The 23,748-nt window shown below is 40.4% G+C and overlaps 1 protein-coding gene across 4 annotated transcripts in view; it reads left to right on the top strand.

Annotated features, from left to right (window-relative positions):
- Positions 1-23,748, top strand: part of HECW2 (HECT, C2 and WW domain containing E3 ubiquitin protein ligase 2) — a 256,577-nt gene that overhangs the window by 63,453 nt on the left and 169,376 nt on the right. For all 4 annotated transcript variants that reach the window (XR_014713565.1, XM_084643180.1, XM_084643182.1 and 1 more), the window contains exon 2: positions 20,656-21,014. Coding sequence is in view for 3 of the 4 variants with exons in the window: in XM_084643180.1 (XP_084499306.1) it covers positions 20,723-21,014 (292 nt within the window). In the remaining variant the exon portion in view is untranslated. The remainder of the gene's footprint in view (positions 1-20,655; positions 21,015-23,748) is intronic.

Below are 23,748 nucleotides of genomic sequence, written 5' to 3'. Positions count from 1 at the left end.
TGAATTGTTTATCCTGTTTTGAGAATGAGTATTGCAGGCCTGCAAAGAGCTGCTCCATTAACATAATGGCATAGAAGAGACTAAGCTCTGATGCTGAGGCTCCGATCCTGTCTTAGACCTCATCCCTTAAACTAATAGGACTTTTGGCATGTATTCTTGTCTATGTGTGGAAGTAAGACTGTCTTTACAAATGCACATTTGTATGCAGATGTCTTATTTTACCTTGAATTACCTGAATCATGATCTGCCCCAATAATACACTATATAGATAAGTTTTTAAATAAATATGTATATATTTATGCTGTACTATGTTTTTCCCTTAAGAGAAAATTTCAGACAGTCTAAATTATATGGTGTTTTTGTAATGAGAGCTGGTGTTTAACATCTGAGCTGAGTCATCAAACTCATGTCATCTGAGAACTGAAGGAGACAGGATCTCTCTGTCTGTCCCTGCTTTATGGAGTTTTTATGGTTTTAGAGCAAAACTTTGACACTGTAATTTTAAACTTATTTTAAAATATCCAGAGAGGGTTTCCAGAAGTAAATTCTAATGTTGTTCTTCATTTACTAAAAAGGAGCTGAGAAGATGAATCAGCAAATAGAAAACATGGTTTGTTTTTTTCAGTGGTGTGGACAAACCTCACAGTGAAAGCAACAGAAGAAAATGGACCTGATTTAGACAAAATAGTACTACTGTGTAGCTATTGCCTATTCATATTCAGCTGTTCCACGTCCTCTGTATTCTGAGTGGGGATGGAAAAGAGAAAGATAGAAAGTGGGTGAGTGTGTCTGTATTGTACACTGGATATCTTTCCCCTTATCTGTTTCAGATTGACAGAGGAAAAATAGAGGAAGGGGGGGTGGGAAAGGGATCTAGATAGGCTGTGAAGAGTGACTCAGAATGACTTTCCCTTATTACAGCAAAGGAAAGATACAGCCAAACAGAAGGAGAACACATTGCAGAGAAAAATATTAGTTTAAGGAAGAGTAAAAAGCAATCACATATGTAAAAAAAAAATGAGAAGAAAATAAAAGGTACAGAACAAAGGGTAAAATGGCTAGGATGCTAGTAAAACGCAGAAGAAAAGTTTTAAAACCAGGAGATCAAAAAGATGCCAGAAATGGGGGCATCCTTGGAAAATTTTGCTCTTCTTAGCCTGGTACAATAAAATATTTTACTTGCCTTTCTAAATAAGTTAAGTTTTACCATCTCTGTTATCATCGTCCATCATCCATATCATCCTCATCAATCAATCATCTATTTGCTCAACCTTACAATGATTTTCGTGTGCAATAAATTTTCATTATGGTTTTTTCATTTTGCTTATGAAGGAATGCAGTATCGCAGCCATCACGGTTTTTCATTTTGCTTGTGAAGGAATGCAGTATCATGTCCACCATGGTTTCTGTTTTCTATTTCCTAACTATTTAAAGCCTATAATTCGATCTTTTTTAGTATTTCTGCAAACACAGAGCCAAACTGTCTCCCTTGTAAGCTTTTTCTTGAATAGGGGTACATGAAACTCCATGAGTTTTCAGTCATTGTTCAACGGGTAGTGATCAGTGGCTCCATGTCTAGTTGGCAGTCTGTATCAAGCGGAGTGCTCCAAGGGTCGGTCCTGGGGCTGGTTTTGTTCAATATCTTCATTCATGATCTGGAGGATGCTGTAGATTGTACCTTCAGGAAGTTTGCAGATGACACTTGTCATAAATATAAAGGGAAGGGTAAACCCCTTTGAAATCCCTCCTGGCCAGGGGAAAGCTCCTCTCACCTGTAAAGGGTTAAGAAGCTAAAGGTAACCTCGCTGGCACCTGACCAAAATGACCAATGAGGAGACAAGATACTTTCAAAAGGTGGGAGGAGGGAGAGAAACAAAGGGTCTGTGTCTGTCGGTATGCTGGCTCTTGCCAGGGACAGAACAGGAATGGAGTCTTAGAACTTTTAGTAAGTAATCTAGCTAGGTATGTGTTAGATTATGATTTCTTTAAATGGCTGAGAAAAGAATTGTGCTGAATAGAATAACTATTTCTGTCTGTGTATCTTTTTTGTAACTTAAGGTTTTGCCTAGAGGGGTTCTCTATGTTTTTGAATCTAATTACCCTGTAAGATATCTACCATCCTGATTTTACAGGGGGGATTTTTTTATTTCTATTTACTTCTATTTTTTATTAAAAGTCTTCTTGTAACAAAACTGAATGCTTTTTCATTGTTCTCAGATCCAAGGGTTTGGGTCTGTGGTCACCTATGCAAATTGGTGAGGCTTTTTATCCAACATTTCCCAGGAAAGGGGGGGTGCAAGTGTTGGGAGGATTGTTCATTGTTCTTAAGATCCAAGGGTCTGGGTCTGTAGTCACCTAGGCAAATTGGTGAGGCTTTTTACCAAACCTTGTCCAGGAAGTGGGGTGCAAGGTTTTGGGAAGTATTTTTGGGGGAAGGACGCGTCCAAACAGCTCTTCCCCAGTAACCAGTATTAGTTTGGTGGTGGTAGTGGCCAGTCCAAGGACAACGGGTGTAATATTTTGTACCTTGGGGAAGTTTTGACCTAAGCTGGTAAAGATAAGCTTAGGAGGTTTTTTCATGCAGGTCCCCACATCTGTACCCTAGAGTTCAGAGTGGGGGAGGAACCTTGACAACACTAAACTGGGAGGAGTGGTAGATATGCTGGAGGGTAGGGATAGGATACAGAGGGACCTAGAGAAATTAGAGGATTGGGCCAAAAGAAGTCTGATGAGGTTCAATAAAGACAAGTGCAGAGTCCTGCACTTAGGACAGAAGAATCCCATGCACTACTACAGACTAGGGACTGAATGGCTAGGCAGCAGTTCTGCAGAAAAGGACCTAGGGGGTACAGTGGATGAGAAGCTGAATATGAGTCAACAGTGTGCCCTTGTTGCCAAGAAGGCTAACGGCATTTTGGGCTGTATAAGTAGGAGTGTTGCCAGCATATTGAGGGACGTGATCGTTCCCCTCTATTCGACATTGGTGAGGCCTCATCTGGAATACTGTGTCCAGTTTTGGGCCTCACACTACAAGAAGGGTGTGGAAAAGTTGGAAAGCATCCAGCGGAGAGCAACAAAAATGATTAGGGAACTGGAACACATGATTTATGAGGAGAGGCTGAGGGAACTGGGATTATTTAGTCTGCAGAAGAGAAGAATGAGGGGGGATTTGATAGCTGCTTTCAACTACCTGAAAGGGGGTTCCAAAGAAGAAGGATCTAGACTGTTCTCAGTGGTGGTTGATGACAGAACGAGGAGTAATGGTCTCAAGTTGCAGTGGGGGAGGTTTAGGTTGGATATTAGGAAAAACTTTTTCACTAGGAGGGTGGTGAAGCACTGGAATGCATTACCTAGGGAGGTGGTAGAATCTCCTTCCTTTGAGGTTTTTAAGGTCAGGCTTGACAAAGCCCTGGCTGGGATAATTTAGTTGGGGATTGGTCCTGCTTTGAGCAGGGGGTTGGACTAGATGACCTCCTGAGGTCCCTTCCAACCCTCATGTTCTATGATTGTTTCCATAAAATTATTCACCAGGTGGTGTAGAGTTTGGTGCACAGAACTGGCGGATTCCCACAGACCCATTTGTAGCCAGCACTATCTGGGTGCAGGCCCTATGCTATTGCACTGTCTCCATGCATGGACGTTGTCGCCATATTGGTCCCTGGATATTAGAGAAACAAAGTGGGTGAATTAAAATCTTTTTTTGGACCAGTTTCTGTTGGTCAGAGAGACAAGTTTACACAGAGCTCTTCTTGGGTCTGGGAAAGTAATTCAGTGTTACTTTGAGTTACGCCCTATCTTTGAGTACTTTTTCCAGACTGGAAGGATAGCTTTGTGTAAACTCGAAAGCTTGTGTCTGTCTCTCTCCAACAGAAGTTGGTCCAATAAAAGATATTATCTCACCCACCTTGTCTCTCATTGCAAGGATGGCTGTTAAAGATATTTTATTTCCATGAAAAGAGCTCAAACTCTTTTTTTCAAGTGCAGGCTCAGTTGCATCGGTTACCAAACATGCAGGGGGAAAGCTGGTATTTTACCTGTGAATCACTTTGGGGCTCTGCTCCTAGGTGCATTGAGGCATGGTGCTTCGTAGCTTCAGGGCACTGAAGGACCTATACACCCTGTCACAGGTGCCTTTAGAGAGTGGAGTAGCCCTGTCACTTGATTATCATCTTAAGCCTCACTGCATGACCATCTGTCAAATAGTTTTATAGCTTTTATGTATGTATTGTGATTGTCATTGTTTGTAATCTTGAAACTACTAGCACACACTACTTCAATATTCAGATTTCAAATGAACAGCTGTATGATGAAATGAAAAACTGTAACTCATTATTTGGGCTAAAAAAGACAGAACTTTATGCTGAACAAGCCATTCGGTTAAAAAGCTGAGTAGATCGGTGTAGTTTAATATGCAGAGTAGGATAAATTAAAAGTCAAGACAGTCTGATCTGATGGAGGCAGTAAAGTTCATCCTGGATTGCTTGCATTAACTGACCTCGAGAGAAATTTGCCGTTGCATTGAGGACTCTGATAAGTCCCTTTGCTCATTTTAAATGCCGTGATACAGTGGAAACGTACCAATGTTTACCCAGGGAATTCTCCATGCCCTCTATTCTAGTGATGGAATCTCCATGCTAGCTCTCCACAGACCAACATGCAGAATGGTAATAGGCATTGTCCAAGAGAAGGGCCACAGAATTCATCATCATACATATCCAGTGGTCCAATTTCCCGTTCATGTGATGTAGCAACCTCCATACCATCGCCTCATGGCTCTGCAAATGTCATACTTCAAGCTACACTTGGATGAAAGGTTAATCTAAAGAGAACATTTTGCAAGTTTAGCATTACTTAATTTCCTTCTGTACTTCCTGTCCACCTTGGGGAGAGATGCTTTGGATGGATAGAGGCTCTTCCAACAGCATTGTGCCTTCTAACTGCACATTGGAACACTGTTCAGTACTGGCTTTGGAGGAAAAGTGTCACCGGCACTATTCTTAGAGCAGCTGAGTAATTTAAATCAGCGGAGAGTGGGATGCTATGATTTGCAAAGCACACTCATTGTAAGCACTTTTGTCAGGAACAGAAGCTATCCAGTTGCACTGCAGTTTTGTGTCCTGGGCAAGACTTATCCAGCGTACGTCTGTATGGGTTTTACTTCAATCATCTCATGTTGCTTGTGCTGTACTCTTCATCTCTTCCCTATATGTCAGTAGTTACTAAAGTAAGAGGCAGTAGGAATAGTACTTAGTGCTTATTATTCAGAGTGCTTCACAAAAGGTAAGTTGTTTTTCCTGCTTAACAATCTGTTTTACAGATGTAGAACTGATAAGTGACTTGCTAAGGTTACACAATGAATCGGTGCCCGAGCCAAGAATAGATCTCGTGTCTCCAGACTGCCAATGCTATTCCCTTATACACTGGATATTTGTCTCCTTCATTAAAAGAATTAATGAAAAAAAATTGTATAGTCCTGTTCTCAATAGAAGACTCTTTGTTTTGTTTTGTTTTTTAAAATAAAAGAATATTGATTGTTTGCACACACAGAATAGTATTGGCTTATTTCTGTCTTACAGGCTTTTTTTAATCAAAAGATTTTAAAAAAGAACACATGGTGGTGCTTTGAAAAATGTTCAGTTCCACATACTTAGAAATTCCTTCATCCAAAAAGAATTTGGCTTATGCTAATACTTTTCTGAAAATAGCAAGTTTATTAGGCTCTTGAATAAGCATAGCTTTGAGCTAGACTGCTTTTCAACAATATACCAATAATTGTCTTGTCTTTAATATTCTCTACAGATCCAAGAAGTCCATGGCATGTCCTATAATAAGCAAATCTGGGTTCATTGGAGGGAAAACAGACCAGTCAGTATAGTTCTTGAATGTAACTGGCCTGTCTACTGAAGAATTGGATGGGAGGATTTATATTTCAAAACAATCGTTATGATCTTTCAGCTAATGTAACTTGAAATTTAGTCCATTCAAAAAAAGAATTAAAAGCAGTTTAAGGTATTTCACCTATCAGTGAATCCCCTGTCAATTTTTGAAGTTTACAGTTAATATTTCCTATCTCGGCATGTTTTCTTCTCCCTTACTGCTCTATAACAGACTCACACAAACAACAGAAGAAACAGGACTGACTATTCAGTGCAAACAATGAAATTGACCAAGCACAAATTACTATCAGATGCACAAAATAAACTGGAAAAAAAGAGAAATAAATGTCTTCCTCTAATAGCTTTCAGGTACAGTTAACTTCAGTGTTAACTTTAACATTAGATAAAGAACTTTGAGACAGAAGTGCCATTTTTAAACTGATGACATCTCTTTAATTTGTCCATGATTAGTGTTCCTCAGGTTTCCTTAGGATTGGCAGAGTCATATTTTTTTTTCCTCCAGTGTGTCATGACCACTAGTCTCATGTATGCTAATCAACAGGATAACGTATTTAAAATATAGAATCCCGTTACTGGAAATTCATGCAGTAATGGTAGGGTGATGATAAACCATTCAGTTTGATTATTTTTTTAAAATCTCATTTCTGTTTGCCACAAATGGTCTGATAACTGTGTATGATTCCTAAATGTGTTTAGAATGCCTTTTATATCTGATTGGTTGGGATATATTCCTCTCAAACACTCAGAGTAGGTTCTAACCAATACTGTACTGTTCATTCTTTCCCATATTTTAGTCTGAGAATCTCTTATTTCTCTACCTGCCATCTGCTCCCATGTACTTTGCATTTATATAATAAAGTGTTTTTTAATCTTTTCCATACCTGGGGACCCCCTTTTCCATACCGAGACCATCCTGCATCACGTCTGGGTGGGATCCCACTACCATTTAGCAATGTGGGGAAAAGCAGGGTGCCTGTAAACTCTTGACACTTGTAGCGTCATGAACTTAGGTTGAAATCCTGTTATATCATCCAATTAATTCCTTCTTGGAGAACAAGAGGCTCATCCCAAGACAGGGAGACTGAATGCAAAATGTTGGGCTCCTGACTGCAACAAAATGGCCAATTCCATGGCAGAGATGTTGGATTCTGTGGCGCATTGGAAAAATTTCAGATTCCCTGGGTTCATATTCACAGTGTCTTGATTTGAGTTGAATGGGATAGGTCACACTTCTTACAGTTATTGTCACATAGGGAGTTGGTGGGTTCTTGTCCCAGTACTTCTGACTCCTAATCCTCTTCTCTTCCCTCTAAAATATATTGCCTCCCTTAAAAGTATGTTCTTTCTCTTTTCTTAAAGACTGTTAGAACGTGTAGGCTAGATAACAGCCTCTTGATAGGGGGTTGTGTTGACACAAACTCATCAGATTCCTTTGGTGCAGTCATGTAGCTGGGTGTGACAGGTTTTCTGGTGTATAGGTCTACACTACACTACAAAATAGGGGTTAGAGAATGAACTGACTAATGGTACTTGCAATCCATTGACATATCCCAATGCTGCTTTGCCTTGTCAACTGCACTGTTAGCTCTTTAACCTCCATATCTCAGAGGTGAGCCCTGCATTTTAACATTATAATATGAAAATGGCCATTTCTTGATACCGGATTGGGAAGTCACAGGTTATATCCGGCTAGAAGAATCAGATCATGGCTGTACCAAGGTGGAAAGGTGCTTGATCAACAGCAGGGAAAAACCAATTCCTTGGGGGTTATAAATAGCTAATCTTTCTTGTCATCTCAGTAATGATACCATTTTTCACTTGATAACTTGCTTTTACATACTTGGTTAGATAGGAAGCATTTGATTTTGTGTTAGCTTAAGTGTCAGCTGAAAATCAGGGAAAATGTAGGCTGTCTATCAGGGAAAGAACCTAATAATGAGATGTATTAGACCATAGAATAACTTCTTTAAAAATATGGAAATTCAGGTACTTGAGACACTGAAAATTGGTCTGGTTAAAATACTGGAAAATGTGCCATCAGGTACTTCAAAGACAGAGATAAAGGAACATATGCCTTTTCTTTCCCTTATTTCTGAGACACAGTTGCAGGGAAAAGAAACCTTTATGTAGGCTTCACCTTAATAAGAACATGTTAGATCCTCCAAATAAATACATTGCATGTGATGAATTTTGCTGGAAGAGGATGAGATGTCTGGTGACAATTATAAGCCTTCCCTGAGAGTGATGTGGGATTGTGAGTTGCCTGTATGGAAAGGATATTGTGCCAGGAAATTTGCACAATGGCATGGACAGCTGTGCACCATTGTTGGTTGCTAAGAGAATTGCTGCAGCAATAGTCACAGCCAAAGAATGGGAACATGGAGATCAACCAGATGTCTTCAGAAGAGATGGGAAAGAGGAATTGTCTGCTGTTAGAAATCAATGAAAGTGGAATCTTTATAATGAATATTTGTTACAGTACTGTATATTAATATGAATATGTACATGGAAGTGAAAGGGATTTTGTGCCGCAGGGATGACCTGTTTGACACCAGATGGGAGGAAGCTCAGCAGCTACCACCAGCCTATTAAGGAGCAGAATGACTGCCAATGATAGTGGCCATGACCCAGAATTTTGAGGGTGGGGCTGAAAATATTCAGAGGCTCCCCAGACTTTTCCTATCCCAGCTGGCTTCAGCAGTTGCTGGGAAAGTGAAAGAAAATGCCTGGTTTAAATAATATTTAAACAATATTGTAATGTTTCAAATGAAAAGTTGTTTTTCAATTAAAAAAATTTTTTTAAACTTTTTTTCAGAAATGATGCTAAGAAGTTCATTTTTTGCAATGAACCTCTGCCCTTCTTCTAATCTAGTTTTATTTTTTTTATCAAAAACATCAAAACGAAAAATTTTCAAAAACCATTTTGGTAACATTTTCAATAATGTTTTAGGAAAAAATATAGAGCAGAAATTGCAAAAAAAAAAATTAGGAAAACAGTTCGGTCTGGTTCAAACACTGAAAAACAACAACTTCTGCATTTTCCATGGAAACATGTTTACATTTTTCAGCCATCCCTACTCATACCCTGACATGGCCCTTTTACTTAATTTCTATTGTTCCACCTATAAATCTTTGTACTAAGCAAAACAACATTTTATAGTACAGAAGCCAGCATATGTATTTTGCTCTTTGTGTTCTATTTGTGACTGCTTGTCTCTAAAATTATTTGGATTTGCTTATCCTTTGGTGGCGGGGAAGTGGGGTTTGAGAGAGTGAGAGACTCCAGACATTTTCTTTAGGGCTGTCACCTATGTTCCTTAATGAGGTTCAAACACAGAAGCACCTTATTGTGGATAAAGTTGTTCTAGAGAATGGAGAACCTTCACCCTCACTGGTCCTGGGGTTCAGGATGCTGTTTTACTCATCATCTTCCATGCTGACTCTGTATGTGACGTTGTTCTGTTCTTTGGAAAGTGAAAAATTAAATGTGCTAATCTTCACTTCCACAATGCCACCACCGTTCATCAGCCCAGAGTGCTTATCTCACAGTCATTTCCATACTGAAGGTTTGTATGGTAGTTCAGAGGATGACCAGCTGCATCTCTGGGCCAGCCCTTTAACAATATATTTTGAGTAACAACTGTGGGAAGAGTCTGCAATCCAGCCGACAGCCTTAAGCCGCCTACAAGATCCCTACATAAACAAGAAATGATTCACTGTTATGACTAAGATGAAGACGGCAGTATGTGAACTCAAAGGTTTTTTTGTTCGTTGTTCATTCTATTGATGTTTTCTCTTCAATCATATATCTGGTTTGGGGATTCCCAGCCTTTTATTCATATTTTTTTATAATTATTTAATATTTGTATATGGAAAATGCATTGGTGTATAACTTTCCATTGCTATGAAAACTAAATCAGATAACTTCCCCCATCAATTTTTTTATATATGAAGGTGAATTTTTTTAAAAAAATCACTATTTAGTCCAAATTGCTCCTTTTCACTGTCACTAATTGAAGCTTATGTTAAACCCTAGATGTTGTTTTAAATCTAGATATAATCCTGAATTTTGTCCCAGGGGGAGTTTATGAAGAAATCAATCCTCCTACTTTCTGATCCTCTGTGAAGTATTTAAGAAGACCTTGATAGCCCGATAAGCAGCTTTGATACTACTTGTCATAAATATAAAGGAAAGGGTAAACCCCTTTAAAATCCCTCCTGGCCAGAAGAAAAATCCTCTCTCCTGTAAAGGGTTAAGAAGCTGAAGGTAACCTCGCTGGCACCTGACCAAAATGACCAATGAGGAGACAAGATACTTTCAAAAGATGGGAGGAGGGAGAGAAACAAAGGGTCTATGTCTGTCTGTATGCTGCTTTTGCCGGGGATAGACCAGGAATGGAGTCTTAGAACTTTTAGTAAGTAATCTAGCTAGGTATGTGTTAGATTATGATTTCTTTAAATGGCTGAGAAAGGAACTGTGCTGAATAGAATGACTATTCCTGTCTGTGTGTCCTTTTTGTAACTTAAGGTTTTGCCTCAAGGGATTCTCTATGTTTTGAATCTAATTACCCTGTACGGTATCTACCATCCTGATTTTACAGAGGTGATTCCTTTACTTCTATTAAAAGTCTTCTTGTAACAAAACTGAATGCTTTTTCATTGTTCTCAGATCCAAGGGTTTGGGTCTGTGGTCACCTATGCAAATTGGTGAGGATTTTTACCAAACCTCCCCCAGGAAGTGGGGTGCAAGGGTTGGGAGGATTTTGGGGGGGAAAGACGTGTTCAAACTACGTTTCCCAGTAAACCCAGTTAGAGTTTGGTGGTGGCAGTGGAGATCCAGGGTCAAAGGATAAAATTAATTTGTACCTTGGGGAAGTTTTAGGCTAAGCTGGTAAAAGTAAGCTTAGGAGGTTTTCATGCAGGTCCCCACATCTGTACCCTAGAGTTCAGAGTGGGGGAGGAACCTTGACACTACTTTACCCAGGTTTTAATTTCAGTTGAAAGCCAATGTGAAACACGAAGCTGGTCTTAGTCCTTGCTAATTTCTCAGTTGCCTTAGAATAAAAAGCGTATGAAATTTATTTCCACACTGAGACTTGGCTTCACTAAACACTGCTCCCTCTCCGATCTCTTGATAGCCGAATAGATAACTTGCCCACCCTGGCCTGGTACTTAATAAAATTTCTGCTCTAGTCCTTCTTAGCCAGTGGTATTCCACGCTTCACGTAAAGGACAACTGATGCAGCAAATTATACATGTTGTCCTCATAGGGCAGTATGGAGTGCAACTGTTTAGTGGCATTTAGAAGAAAACTGAAATGGGAGGATAATTCATATTTTCATCCTCTTTTGATGCACTGGTGAATCAGTACTCCTGGGATTTTTAAAGTACAAGTAAGATCATCAGCTCCTCTTGGAGGGAGGGAAAATGCACAAGTACGTTCCCATCCAACTTCAGATTAAGTTTTTATTCCATGAGGAACAAAAGCAGTGACCCTTTCTCCTCAACCTCTAGCATGTACACTTGTCACAGTTCTGGTTTTGGGACAGCCTTGTTTTCTTGTTCGACAATAAATATGGGATTCAGGTTGCCTTACGCAAGTCTCATTAATGAAAATCTACCCAGCCTGCCACATATATCTCAGTGGTAGAATGTTTTCCAATATCCAGCTCCTTGATGCATCATCTGCCACTTCTTGGTGTCATTCTATGTAAAATGGATTAATGAATTTTAAAAACAACCTAACTGTTGTAAAGGGTGAGATATAGAAGCATGTGTTTAGAGGTTTTTTTGCAGAGTATTTGGTTTGAAGATGGGGGCTCATTTTCAAGTGAAGCTTTCTGTCTGTTGCAAATTGATTTTGATTAAATTGCAGTATTTATTGGAATTGTTATTCAAGTCCAGACTTTACAACACCTATAGTTCTTGGGCACATGAACTGAATCAGAGAAACTACCAAGTTTGTATTTGTGGTGGTGATTTCGTTTTGTTTTTTACTTACAGGTGTTTTACCAGAACAATAAGAATTCGAGATTAGAGGAACTTTGGCAGTTTTAAAGGACATAATGTTATTTTTCCCAGCATTCTTTATCTGTGTCTTTATCTCACGATCTCTGGGATAATGCATAGAGAATACAAGTTAAAGCTTTTCTGAATATTTATAGATCACATCTATCAACCATGTATAGATTTTTCTAACTGGTCCCACCAGTATCAGTACTACTGGTAGTTTGTTGTGAGAAGATAACATTATTCTAGAAAGCAGTGGACTTCCTCCTCCAGAGACTTTTGTGCTTCAGACAAATTTCTGTCCTCTCTGTTGCCAAGGCTTTATAACAGGGGTGGGGAACCCGGCCCATGGCAAGTCTCCGCGCCACGGGCTGGAAGCCCTGAGCCTCTGCACCTCTGCCCCAGTTTCCGGATGGAGGGGCAATCAGGGAAGCTCTGCACACTGCCCTGCCCCCAGTGCCAGCTTCGCAGCTCCCATTGGCCGCTGTTCCCAGCCAATGGGAGCTGCGGAGGTGGCACCTGTGGGTGTGGGCAGAGTGCACTACGCAGAGCCTCCTGGCCACCCCTCCACCTAGGGGCCGGACATGGCGGCCACTTCCAGGAGCAGCGCAGGGCCAGGGCAGGCAGGGAGCCTGCCTTAGCCCTGCTGCCCCGCCAACTGGGAGCTGCCTCAGTTAAATGCCATCCAGCAAGAGCCCGCACCCCAAACCCCCTGCTGTACCCTAACTCCCTCCCAGAACCCACACCCCCATTAGTTGTGACCAGGGGCCTGGTTTTGGAGTGGAACACCTGGTCAAAAAGGGATCCTGGTGGCTCTGGTCATCGCTGCTGACTAGGCTGTTGACTGTCCGGTTGGCAGTGCAGCCGTGCTGCACAGCGGGTCTTGCAGGCTTCCTGCTAGCCAGCGTGCCATGCGGCTTCTGCATCTGGAAGCAGCCGGCATGTCCGGCTCCTAGTCTTAGGGGCAGCCATGGGGGTCTGCATGCTGTCCTGCCCACAGGCACAGCTCCCATTGGCTGGGTCAGGGCAGGGGAGGAACTAGTGTGACTTGTGAGCACTCAGCAGGGGGCTGTTGAGGGGTTGTGTGGTGCTCGCCTCTCCCGCTGCTGCCCGGCCCTCTTCTCCTCACGCTCCTTGTGTGGCTGGGCTCGAGCTATGGTGCGTGCCCCGTGGTGAACTGCGGTTTGTCTGTCGCCCAATCACCGGCACCCAGGAGTTTGAGGTATGTGTATCCCTGTCTCTGAGTGCTGGGAATGGGGCTGCATCCCTCCCTGTCCCAACCCCCCCCCCCCACCCCATTCCCTCATCACTGCATCCCTCTCCATCCCATCCTGTCCTGCCCCCGACACCTGCCCTGCCCAGCCATGTACCCCTTACAGTGCTCTCCCACCCGTTCTCTCCACCTCCCAGAGCCCTACACCCCATTCACCTCCATACACTGCTGCATTCCCATTATATCCCTATACACCACTGTGCCCCCCACATTCTCATGCACCTGTAGTCTTCTGCATCCCCATTCACTCCACATACCCCTCACATCCCTGTGCTCTCCTTCACTGGCCCCCCGCCCCCACCCTGCTCTCATCCTTGGCCTCTTTCCCTCCCTATCCTCCCCCCTTCCCGGCTGGGTGATTTAGGCAGCCCCTGGAAAAGTGTATGAAAGTGTCTCTGTGTAGGCAAATGTGTGCACATGCATGCATTGTATGTGTGTAAGAGACTGTGTGTTTTTGTGTAGGGAGGTGTGTGTATTGCCTCGTGTGTGTATGCCTGTATGAATAAAATTTGCAGCCTAACTCTTTGACTTTTTTATTCCTTTTGCTGGCTTGCGCACAAAAGAGCTGATGACCTAAAATATGTGTGTATTCATTTCATAACAAGCTTTTAAAAGAGAAGGGAACTCTAAAAGAAATGTATTATTTCTTAAAAAGTGAATGTTGTTAACTAGTAATGGCTGAAGAGCCAATGTATCATACATTTGTCCTCACCTTTGTTTAGCTACATTATAAACTCTTTGTTGCAGACTGTCTCTTTTTATGTGTATGTCCAGTACCCACCATCCTGGAGCCCTGATCTTAGTTGGGGTCTCTAGGCACTAAACAACAATTGTAATAATAAATAATGTGGAAGCATATGTGTTAGTGCGTGCTAGATGTGTACACATGAATCTGGACAGGTGTGCGTTTCTGTGGTTGTGCTCTATGGATTTGTATTTGGGTTTCAGGAATGGGCCTTTAATTGCAGCTGAGATAATGGGCCTCACATTGCAGCTGAGATAATGTGTGGTCCTAATTCCACACATAAAATTATAATAACTTTAGTGAACAGAAACACGGAGCTGTTTACGAAAAATGGAATGAGGGGAGGGAAAGAATCATGAAAAGGTTTGTAAAATTTCATTTTTTTTTAAATTACCTTTTTTTACTATATTCTGCTGCCAGCTGTAGTGTCCTGTAACAAATAAAACCTGGACTTAGCATAATACATCTGTCAAAACAATAAATATGCCTGTCTGGGCCTTGCAGTGAAAATGAGCATGTGAGAGAGGGTGGGGGAGAGCAAGCAACAGAGGTAGGGACGGTATGAGGGATGGATCAGGAAGGGGTGGGGCGGAGCCCTCAGGGAAGGGGCAGGGCAGTGGGTGGGGCAAAGGTGTTTGGTTTTCTGCAATTCGGAAGTTGGCAACCCTAACCTCCACCAGTACCCCCACCCCCTGCCTTAGGTCGGAACCCCCTCCTGCACCCTAAACTCCTCATCCCCAGCCCCACCCCAGAGCCTGCACCTCCACCTGGAACCTTCACCCCTTCCCGCACCCCTGCCCCAGCCCAGAGCCTGCTCCCACACCGTGAACCTCTCATTTCTAGCCCCACCCTGGAGCCTAAGGGAAGCCCCAAGCCCCCGCATCTCCCGCTCACCCACTGGGGGGTGTTTGGCCCACAAATGATTTTTTCTGTGGGTCAATGGCCCCTGATAGAAAAAAGGTTCCCTACTGCTGCTTTATAATATTTATGCATAAACCATGTTTATTTGAGGAGAGTACAGGAGTTTAAAGTATACGATGATAGTGTGAGCTGAAATCTCCTCTCTTGGTGCCATTTAGCCAGCGTACTATGTAACCAGGCGCGGTATTCATGTTACGTTATCTCCTGCCGTTGGGATTCAGACCCAAACTCACACGTAAATAACCAAAGTAAACTAACAGAAATGTTATTACTCAGTGTAGAACTTATTGCAACTATAGTTTGTACATGGTACCATTGAATCTATTGTAATAATCATATATTTAACACTTTTTTATATATCACTTTGAACATGTAAAGTGTTTTACAAATTATCATAACACCTCTGTAAATTAGTTATGGTAAATAATATTCTAACCTTTGACGAACCTAATCTTGGTGTAGTTTTTGAAAGTTGTGTGGTTATTAATATTTGAACAGTGCGGATAATTATTAAGGGGTAGTTTAGAATTAAACCCAGTGTCCTGATCAGAGGCACTGACTTTCTAATGTGCTGGAGAGTATTCAACCCCTGGCTCTGCCCCAGGCCCCACCCCCACTGTACCTCTTCCCACAAGGTTCCACCCTGCCTCTTCCCATCTCGTCCCTGTCCCCGAGTGTGCCCTGCCCCCTAGCGCCTCCTGCACACCACGGAACAGCTGATCGCGGCAGCCAGGAGGTGCTGGGAGGGATGGGGAGGTGCTGATCTGGGGGCTGCCGGTGCTGCTTAGTACCCACCATTTTTCCCCTTCGGGGCTCCAGCCCCAGAGAAAACTGTTCGAGCTGGAAAATCACCAACTGTGGTAACAAGAATGAACCCTATATAAAAGCTTGATGGAAAGGGTTATGATACAATGTTGGCACCTCACAATTTTATAATGAGTCTTGCAATATCTGTTTTCTTTTCTTAAAGCCTCAGCTCATGGAGTCATGTTGTTATATCAGAATTTCAGCTTTCATTTCAAAAATAAAACGTATTGTGAAAAATGAGTCAGCCCACAAAATCATGTTTGCTTAAAAACCAAAAGATTTTAAAATAATATATTTTGGGTTCTTTTTATTTGCCTTCTGGTTTTTGGGCTTTTAAGGTGCATTTGGGTCACGTTTTCAAGCTTCTCTGTGCTGTCACATGGGCTAGAAACTTACGTTTAAAAAAAATAAAAGGCAGGATTTGAGTCTCATGTTACCACTTGTTAAAAGCTGCGGCTCTTACGTAAAATACCTGATATGAGATTAAAAGAATTAAAATAAAAAAAGAAATTGCAAGACTTGGGGTCACCAATAAGTTTCTAGCCCTCGTAGCTGTTGAGATGGCAAGACTGATGATACCTCTAGCATTTGGTTGGAGTAGAAAGTGAATTCAGCTGCATCATATGAAAGCTGGGTCTGCATAGAGAATGGTGTTGCTCCACTGTGAAATCTGCAATTTAATTACTAGTAGGGGGTGGGGATGGTGGGGTGTTACCAGTAGATGCTTTTATGTCAGGATCCTACAAACACACATGTGAAAAGTCCCATTGAACTCCTGCATAAAGCTTGTTTTTATAGAGTTATGGTCTCTAAGAGCATTGTCTTACAAACATTAGGAGGGAGTGTATAGAAACACAGGATACTTTAAAAATCTGTCTGATTATATAAACACTTCTAAAACAACTCCGTGTAAACTGATTAACCCAGGAAAGCTTTTAAATCCATAAGACCTCGGTAGATCAGGAGAAGGTGACGTGACCCAATGAAGCTCATCTCAGTAAACAGACCAGCAACATCTGTGATTAGCTAATCTTTATGCTGGATGCTCCAGTGGTTCAGAATGAAGCTGGTAAATGCTCACTTAGCACTCTTGTGTCTTCAAATAATTACTCCTCTGCTCTGAGTTACCCCATGGTCATCATTCCAGGAAAAGAAAATGCACAAGGCTAGGTCTACTCTACACACTTCTTTCAGTATAACTACATCACGCGGGTGTGAAAAAATCCACACCACCGAGTGACGTAGTTGTACTGACCTTAACCCCCCTGTGTAGACAGAATTATGTCAGCAGGAGAGCTGCTCCCGCCAATATACCTTTTGCCTCTCGCAAAGGTGGAATTATTAATCCAACAGGAGAGCTTTGTCTTGTCGGCTTAGAGCATCTTCACCAGAAGTGCAATAGTGGTGCAGTTGCTTCAGTGCACCTGTTCCGATGCAAGTTTGTAGTGCGTAGACCTGCCCTTATTTGTAGACCATTAGGAAAATATTTAATTTTCCTAACGTTCACTGATGCATATGGATACAAAATTATTTTACCTTGTTGATGTCAGAGGCAGAGTTCACATGTACATTTCAGTGAAATCTGTTGATTCATACCATTAACTATAAAATCTTTGAATAAGGCATAAACAAAAGTCACATAGTTATTAAATATCTTTTTTTCTTTTACCCCTTTTGATACTGAGTGCAATAAAATGCATGATGTCTAGGTTTTCTTTTTACTCTTTCGCTTTATTTTTATTTTATTTTACTTTTTGCTACTCCAGTAACTTTTTCCAAAGTTGAAGAGGATTTGAAAAGCTACGAACAGCAAAAAGAAACTGTAATTCTGCCATTCTGAAACTTTTCAAAATTGAGGAAGGTTTTTAAAATTCAAGTGGCCAAAGGAAAAAAGAAAAACCAAAAATTAGTGGGGGGTGAGGGGAAGGGCCCAACACATCATTCACTGCATTGCATTCTGTGGATGAAAGGAAAAATGGGAGGAGAAACAGGAAAAAACAAAAATAAGAAATTTGGAAATGTGGGGGAAAAAACCCTTTAAAATGTGAAATCTCTGCTTTTAAAAATTATTTTTTGACAAAACTTTTGGCAATAGTTTTTGGTTTTGAAAAATAGTCATTTTGTGGGACGTGCTGAGGGAGTTTCAAGTCATAGTTTCAAGTTGTTTAGTTCTAGTCATAGCCAAATTCTAATGTGGATATAAATATTTGCCCATTCTACATTTACCCTTTGGAGTTTTAATGGAATATTTATTTTTCAGCTGTTGTCCTATAGTGTTGTTGAATTGCTGCCTTACTTTACCTCACAGGTGACTGCATTTCAGTGTTAAGTGAAGAAATACTCATGTGGATGGTGTGTTGTGATGTTTTGTAAAATCCTATGTAAAAATTTAAAATATTACTTTTGTTATAACTAATATCATGTAGTTTCTTACTCTTTTAATAAGAGTCCAGACCTTTGTGAAAAAGACTGGAGCTCTAGCTGTGTGAATTTTTTTTGTTTTGTTTTGTTTTTTTGCTTAATAATTACATCTTTGACTGCTAGCGTTAGTTTGTTTAATAATGCAGCTGTAAGAGACTTGACTGATGGGGCTAGCATACGGTGGGTCTAATCATAATTATAATACTATGGAAGATGGCCAACAATCATCATCCATTTCCAGTGAGCTTTACCTCATTTTAAATTAAAAACTTCCTGGAAACAGGGAAAATCACAGCAGGTGACATTCAGCACTGCCAGGAAATGTTTGGGTTATTTTAAGGAAATAAAAATACCCATATATGATAGCTTAAGGCGAGAGGTATGAAACCAGGAAGAAAGCTCAAGAATAATATACAGGTATCTGTAAACTTCCTCAAAATATATGTTTTTAAAATGAATGAGATCTGTTCTATTCTGCTTGCAGCAGACATCCTTCAAAGAGGACACAATTGTGCTACAGTTGACCTTGTGTATGGTTAACTTGAAAAATGGTCCGATACCTTGCCATAGTGGCTGCGATTGTTTAAAGAGTGTGAGAAAGTCACACCACAATCTCTGCACGGTAGACTATGTAGTTGTCTGGGTTTTAAAAAAATAAGGACCACAAATTTTAGTTCACAGCCTTATGGAAGTGCAGCACCTTTTAGACCACTTAACATTAATTCTTAATGGTTTGATTGATGATCCTTTTTGTTAGCATACATTCAGTTTTCTTCTAATGGAATAAATTATTTTAACTGTAAAACTGTCTTTTCCGCAGTGGAAAGAAACTTATTTATTGCTAGTATCCACTATGAAAATAATCCTTGCATGGTTGAAATTATCTATTCTGTTGCATTTTTATTACATTACTTGGAATATTTTAAGCTAACGGATATCCGCGGACGATGTTTGCGGATCGTGGATCAGATGCAGATACAAATTTTATATCCGCGCAGGGCTCTACCTATATGTATCATTTGCATTGATAAATCACTTGCTTACACAAAACCCTTTTTACCCAGATAAATACAGTGTGTTTCATTCCATTCTGAAAAACAAAGTTCTGGTTGGTTGGTTGGTTGGTTATTCAGTAACAATATGTTTTGCTATTGTACAAAACAGAAGTAGTATGTTATGTGGAGAGATTTGAAAGTGAAGAGGGAGACTGTCTATGGAGAGAGACAGACATGAGAAGAAGCTCATGGAACTTGGCACCCTTGTCTTTGCTTACTAGCTATTCATTTACCAGGCAGTTTTAACAGACATGACTTAATGTAAAGCTACAGAAATTACAAATTCTTAGAACTATCAAATGTGTTTTCAAATCCTGGGTTTTGGGTAATGTAAGGTGCTGCAAAGAATATACCTTGGCCTTGTTTAATCCAAACACCATCCAGAGTGTGTTAGAGGTCAGTCCCAGGAGGTAGACCTATATAATATCTTCTGGTCATTTTGTAAATGAGCATATACGAACAGGGATGATTACCAAAGGAATATCTGACACAGCCTACTTGCAGTTCCTTTCAGTCCAAGGGTTAAGGGGAAACAATCTCTGACTGAAATTGAAGTAACCTGTCTCTTACTGGCAAAATATTGCATAGCTTAGTTCTGGAAATTGTGCAGGCTTTTTTAATAATAAATACTGGGTTAATGCCATGTTGACATCTCCTCCTTTCTGGAGAAGACCTCCTTCTGTTATCTATTCCAGATCCGATGGGAATCATTGAATTCGTGAGGTGTCTATTCTTAGACCTGGGCAAAAGGAAACAAAGCTAATTGGGCAGATACAGTGACATGGGCTAATTGAACCTCAGCCCTTACTCCTAGAATACATCACTCAAGGAATTGGCATATTTGTGCATGATCTAGAGAAATCTTAGAACCCATAGTTTTCCTCTTAGATTCTTCTATACTTTTAAAAATTCTTTTTATTACAAAATAACTTTTGTATTACTTAGCTATGGTGCTGTGTGCTTGCTAAAGCTGTATACAAGTCCTATCAAATGTTTGTATTACTTTTCTGACTCCTTAATTTAAAAAAAGCTTTATAAAATGCTACTAGAAACTATTTATTCTAAACAAAGATATACTGTTGTAATTGCTTAGCTAAAAGAGGACTTTATTATCTCCGTGTATTCTGAGCATGTGTCAGACTTAATCCACTTATTTATCGGGGCTAGTACTAAATCTTGGTTGCTGGATCTTTGTTTGTTTGTTTTTTTCTGTTTTTTTCTAGTCTGTGCACAGTAGCTCCTTGTTTGTTTCATGGTATACAAATTTTAATACAAAGTGCATGTTAGATTTTGAATGTCAGCAAGACTGCCACAAGTAGTTTGTGCAATGTGCCTCAGTTCTAGTGTATTGAATAGTGTCTTTAGATGGCTGTAGTGGTAGATTCATGAACTAAGAGCTGTATTTCATCTATATGAGACTACTATAGGGTCAATCCCAGTTCAAGAAACCTTTAAATTCTCTACATGTGGCGCTTGATCCAATATCCTTCAGCTCTAACACTTCATGCCTCTCTTTGTTCTTTGCAGATCCTGAAGTGAGAAGTTTTTTTTTATGTAAACCGACGAGAGAGAGAGAGAGAGAGACACACACACAATGGCAAGTTCAGCCAGAGAACATCTGCTTTTTGTGCGACGACGTAATCCTCAGCTACGGTATACTCTGAGCCCAGAGAACCTGCAGAGTCTGGCATCTCAGGGCACCATACCTGAGAACATGAACTTACAGCGTGCCAATAGTGACACTGATCTAGTGACCTCTGACAGCCGCTCTAGTTTGACAGCAAGTATCTATGAATACACCCTAGGGCAATCTCAGAACCTCATTATTTTCTGGGATATTAAAGAAGAAGTTGACCCAACAGACTGGATAGGTCTTTATCATATAGGTGAGTCAGAATCATTTCTTAATTTTCTATGGTTTTGGTCCTTTGCCACCTCTTCTCACTTTCATTTTCTCCAGTGGTGCATGTAAAGATAAAATATGAGATGAGACAGCACAAAATTACTCTAAAGCTTTCTCTTTCCCTCTTGGTTCAGTGAAGTGTGAAAATGTGTAGCCAATTTAATGTAGATCTTGGTTCCATAATTACCTCCGAGGTGGTGAAATGCTGCCTCCTTAGACAACAGAGGCTGTGTGCATACACAATCTTCCTATTTCTATCTTTAGTTACTGTTGGCTGGTGGCTGCATTACTGACTTGCAATTTTAGGGGGCACGTTTACGTATTCCAATACATATTCCAAAAGAGATGCACAATCAACAGAGGTGTTAGCTGTGCCACTCCCCCATAAACTCAGAAGAGATTCAGAGGAGTCACTCCTTTATCTCACTCAAAGAATTTCAGATATATTGTCCCATTAGCGTGGTTATCCTTTCTGAAACTGTGACAAATTAATGGTAACATGGTGTTTACAGAATACCTATTGTGTGCCAAATGCTTCTACCACCAGGCCTAATATCTCGTGCTTTTTTTTCACTTTAGTGTTTATAAGTAGGCAGTCATGACTTTTTCCAGGATTCATCTTTATGGTTTTATAGGAAAAAGGTTTTCTTAGACTTGTAAACAATAATTTATTATTTCTGGCCAGGTGTGTTTTCAGCATTTGTGAAGATGTATTTTGTATAAATTCTTGAGGCTGGCTGTTGCACACTAAAATGTAAAGGATTGCATCTGTATAAACAATAACTCCCATTCATGAAAGGGATATTCTTCAGGACCCCTCCAAAATAAATAAATCACTCCTCCCCCCCCCCCATGTTCCTCCCCCCCCCTTTTTTTTTTTAATGGTACTCAGCCAGAGAGGGAAATTTAATGTAGACAGGGGTCTAGCTGCTGGATCCCATATTGCCACCATTTTAGTTAAACCCCAAGAGAATCAAAATCAAGAGAAAACATGTATGACAACTGGAACCTTGTCCATCTTCGAACTAACACCAGTTCATCTTACTCAATATCCTCACCAATGAAATGTTATTGAAATAAAGATCTGCATTCACTGAAGTTGGTAAGTTTTCCCATTGGATTCAGTGGGAGCAGTATCAAGCCCTAAACTATACCATCCTCCTGTCCAGTTATTCAGCTGTCTCCCAAAATGGTCAAAGAGCAATTTCAATCTGGCTCCAGAATAAAAAACTTTTCTGCTGTGTGTCTGCTGAGCCTCCCAAAGTGCAAAACAAAGGCACAGACTGACTCTAGCCTCTACTGAGAGGGCAAATAAACTCAGACTGCCTCCTCTGAATTAAAAACCCCAGCATGTTACAGTGTAGGGCAGTAGTGTATAATATCCATCGTGGCTTTCTTATGTGCTTGTGTTAAAAGTGAGAGGAGGTCCAGCTACTCTATTTATTTATTTTTAACTGTTCTCCTTTCTGGCACTTTAAATCTTTCAGCACTGGATGCAGCTCCTTACTGAGGTCAATGAGTGTTTTGCTATTATTGATTAACATAGGAGTAAGATCTTAGCAGAATCTTTCCTTTAAAACTTGTTTTTATTTTGTGTTATGGAGTCACTGTTCTTACTCTTTATATAGATAAGGCTGTAACTTGCTTTCCATTCTAACTCTGGTTATGCATCTATTCAAACCTGAAAAAAATCCCTTCGACTTGAAATTTGGCATGTGTGTTTCCTATTCATAACAGAATATTTTTAGGGGGAGAGGGAAGGTTTGAGGTTGTTCAGCTAAACTGAGAGACTTTTTTTTTAAAAAAATGTAATTTTAAAAAAAATAAACAATAATAATTCTAATAGCATGAGCTAGAAAGCTCTAATTTGTTTGTCATGAGGCCTAGCTGAGAGTGGGACTGTTTTTTTCAGATAGTAGGGTGCAGGAATTAGTACCTATAGATTTTTGAACTTCACAATGCTTCATTAAGTTCCAGTGGACTGTAGTGCTCACAAAAGGTCCACAAGATAAACCCCACCCTCAGCTGAACAGCTTCAGCTTTGAGAGATTAAAGAGCTGGATAGCGCTCTTATGACTTTCCATTGACTCCGATAAGAGCTGAATCAGGCCCCAAATCACCACCAGCGGAGTATTCATTGTGAATATTATGATGGCTCTACAACACATTTGTAATTAAGCAAAATAGACTCCATGCTGTAATATATGAATCGTCTGCTAGTCTTCACTCATCCGTGTGTTAAGATTTCTTTGGAGGGAGGAGGGTTGGGAAAACTCCCAGGAAATCTTTTGTTAGTGTCATACATACGTAGATTCTAAGGCCAGGAGGGACCACTGCGATCATCTGGTTGGACCTCCCGTGTAGAACAGACCTTGGAAGGTCCCCAAAATAATTCCCAGAGCAGCATATCTTTAGTATGTGTTTTTAGAAAAACATGCAATCTTGATCTAATAATTGCTAGTGATGGAGAATTCACAGTAACCCTTGGTAAATTGTTCCATGGTTGATTACCCTCACTGTCAAAAATTTACACCTTATTTCCAGTCTAAATTTGTCTAGCTTCAACTTCCAGCCATGGGATCGTGTTATACCTTTCTCTGGTAGATTGAAGAGCCCATTATTAAATATTTGTTCGCCATGTTGGTATTTATAGTTTTCTCATAAATATTTTAAAATGTCTTTGTGTGTGGGGAAAGAAAATTCACAATGTCACTTAA

Source organism: Lepidochelys olivacea (assembly GCF_965140295.1).
Source record: "Lepidochelys olivacea isolate rLepOli2 genome assembly, chromosome: 11".
Taxonomy (NCBI): Eukaryota; Metazoa; Chordata; order Testudines; family Cheloniidae; genus Lepidochelys; species Lepidochelys olivacea.
This window is presented reverse-complemented; position numbering and strand designations above follow the sequence as displayed.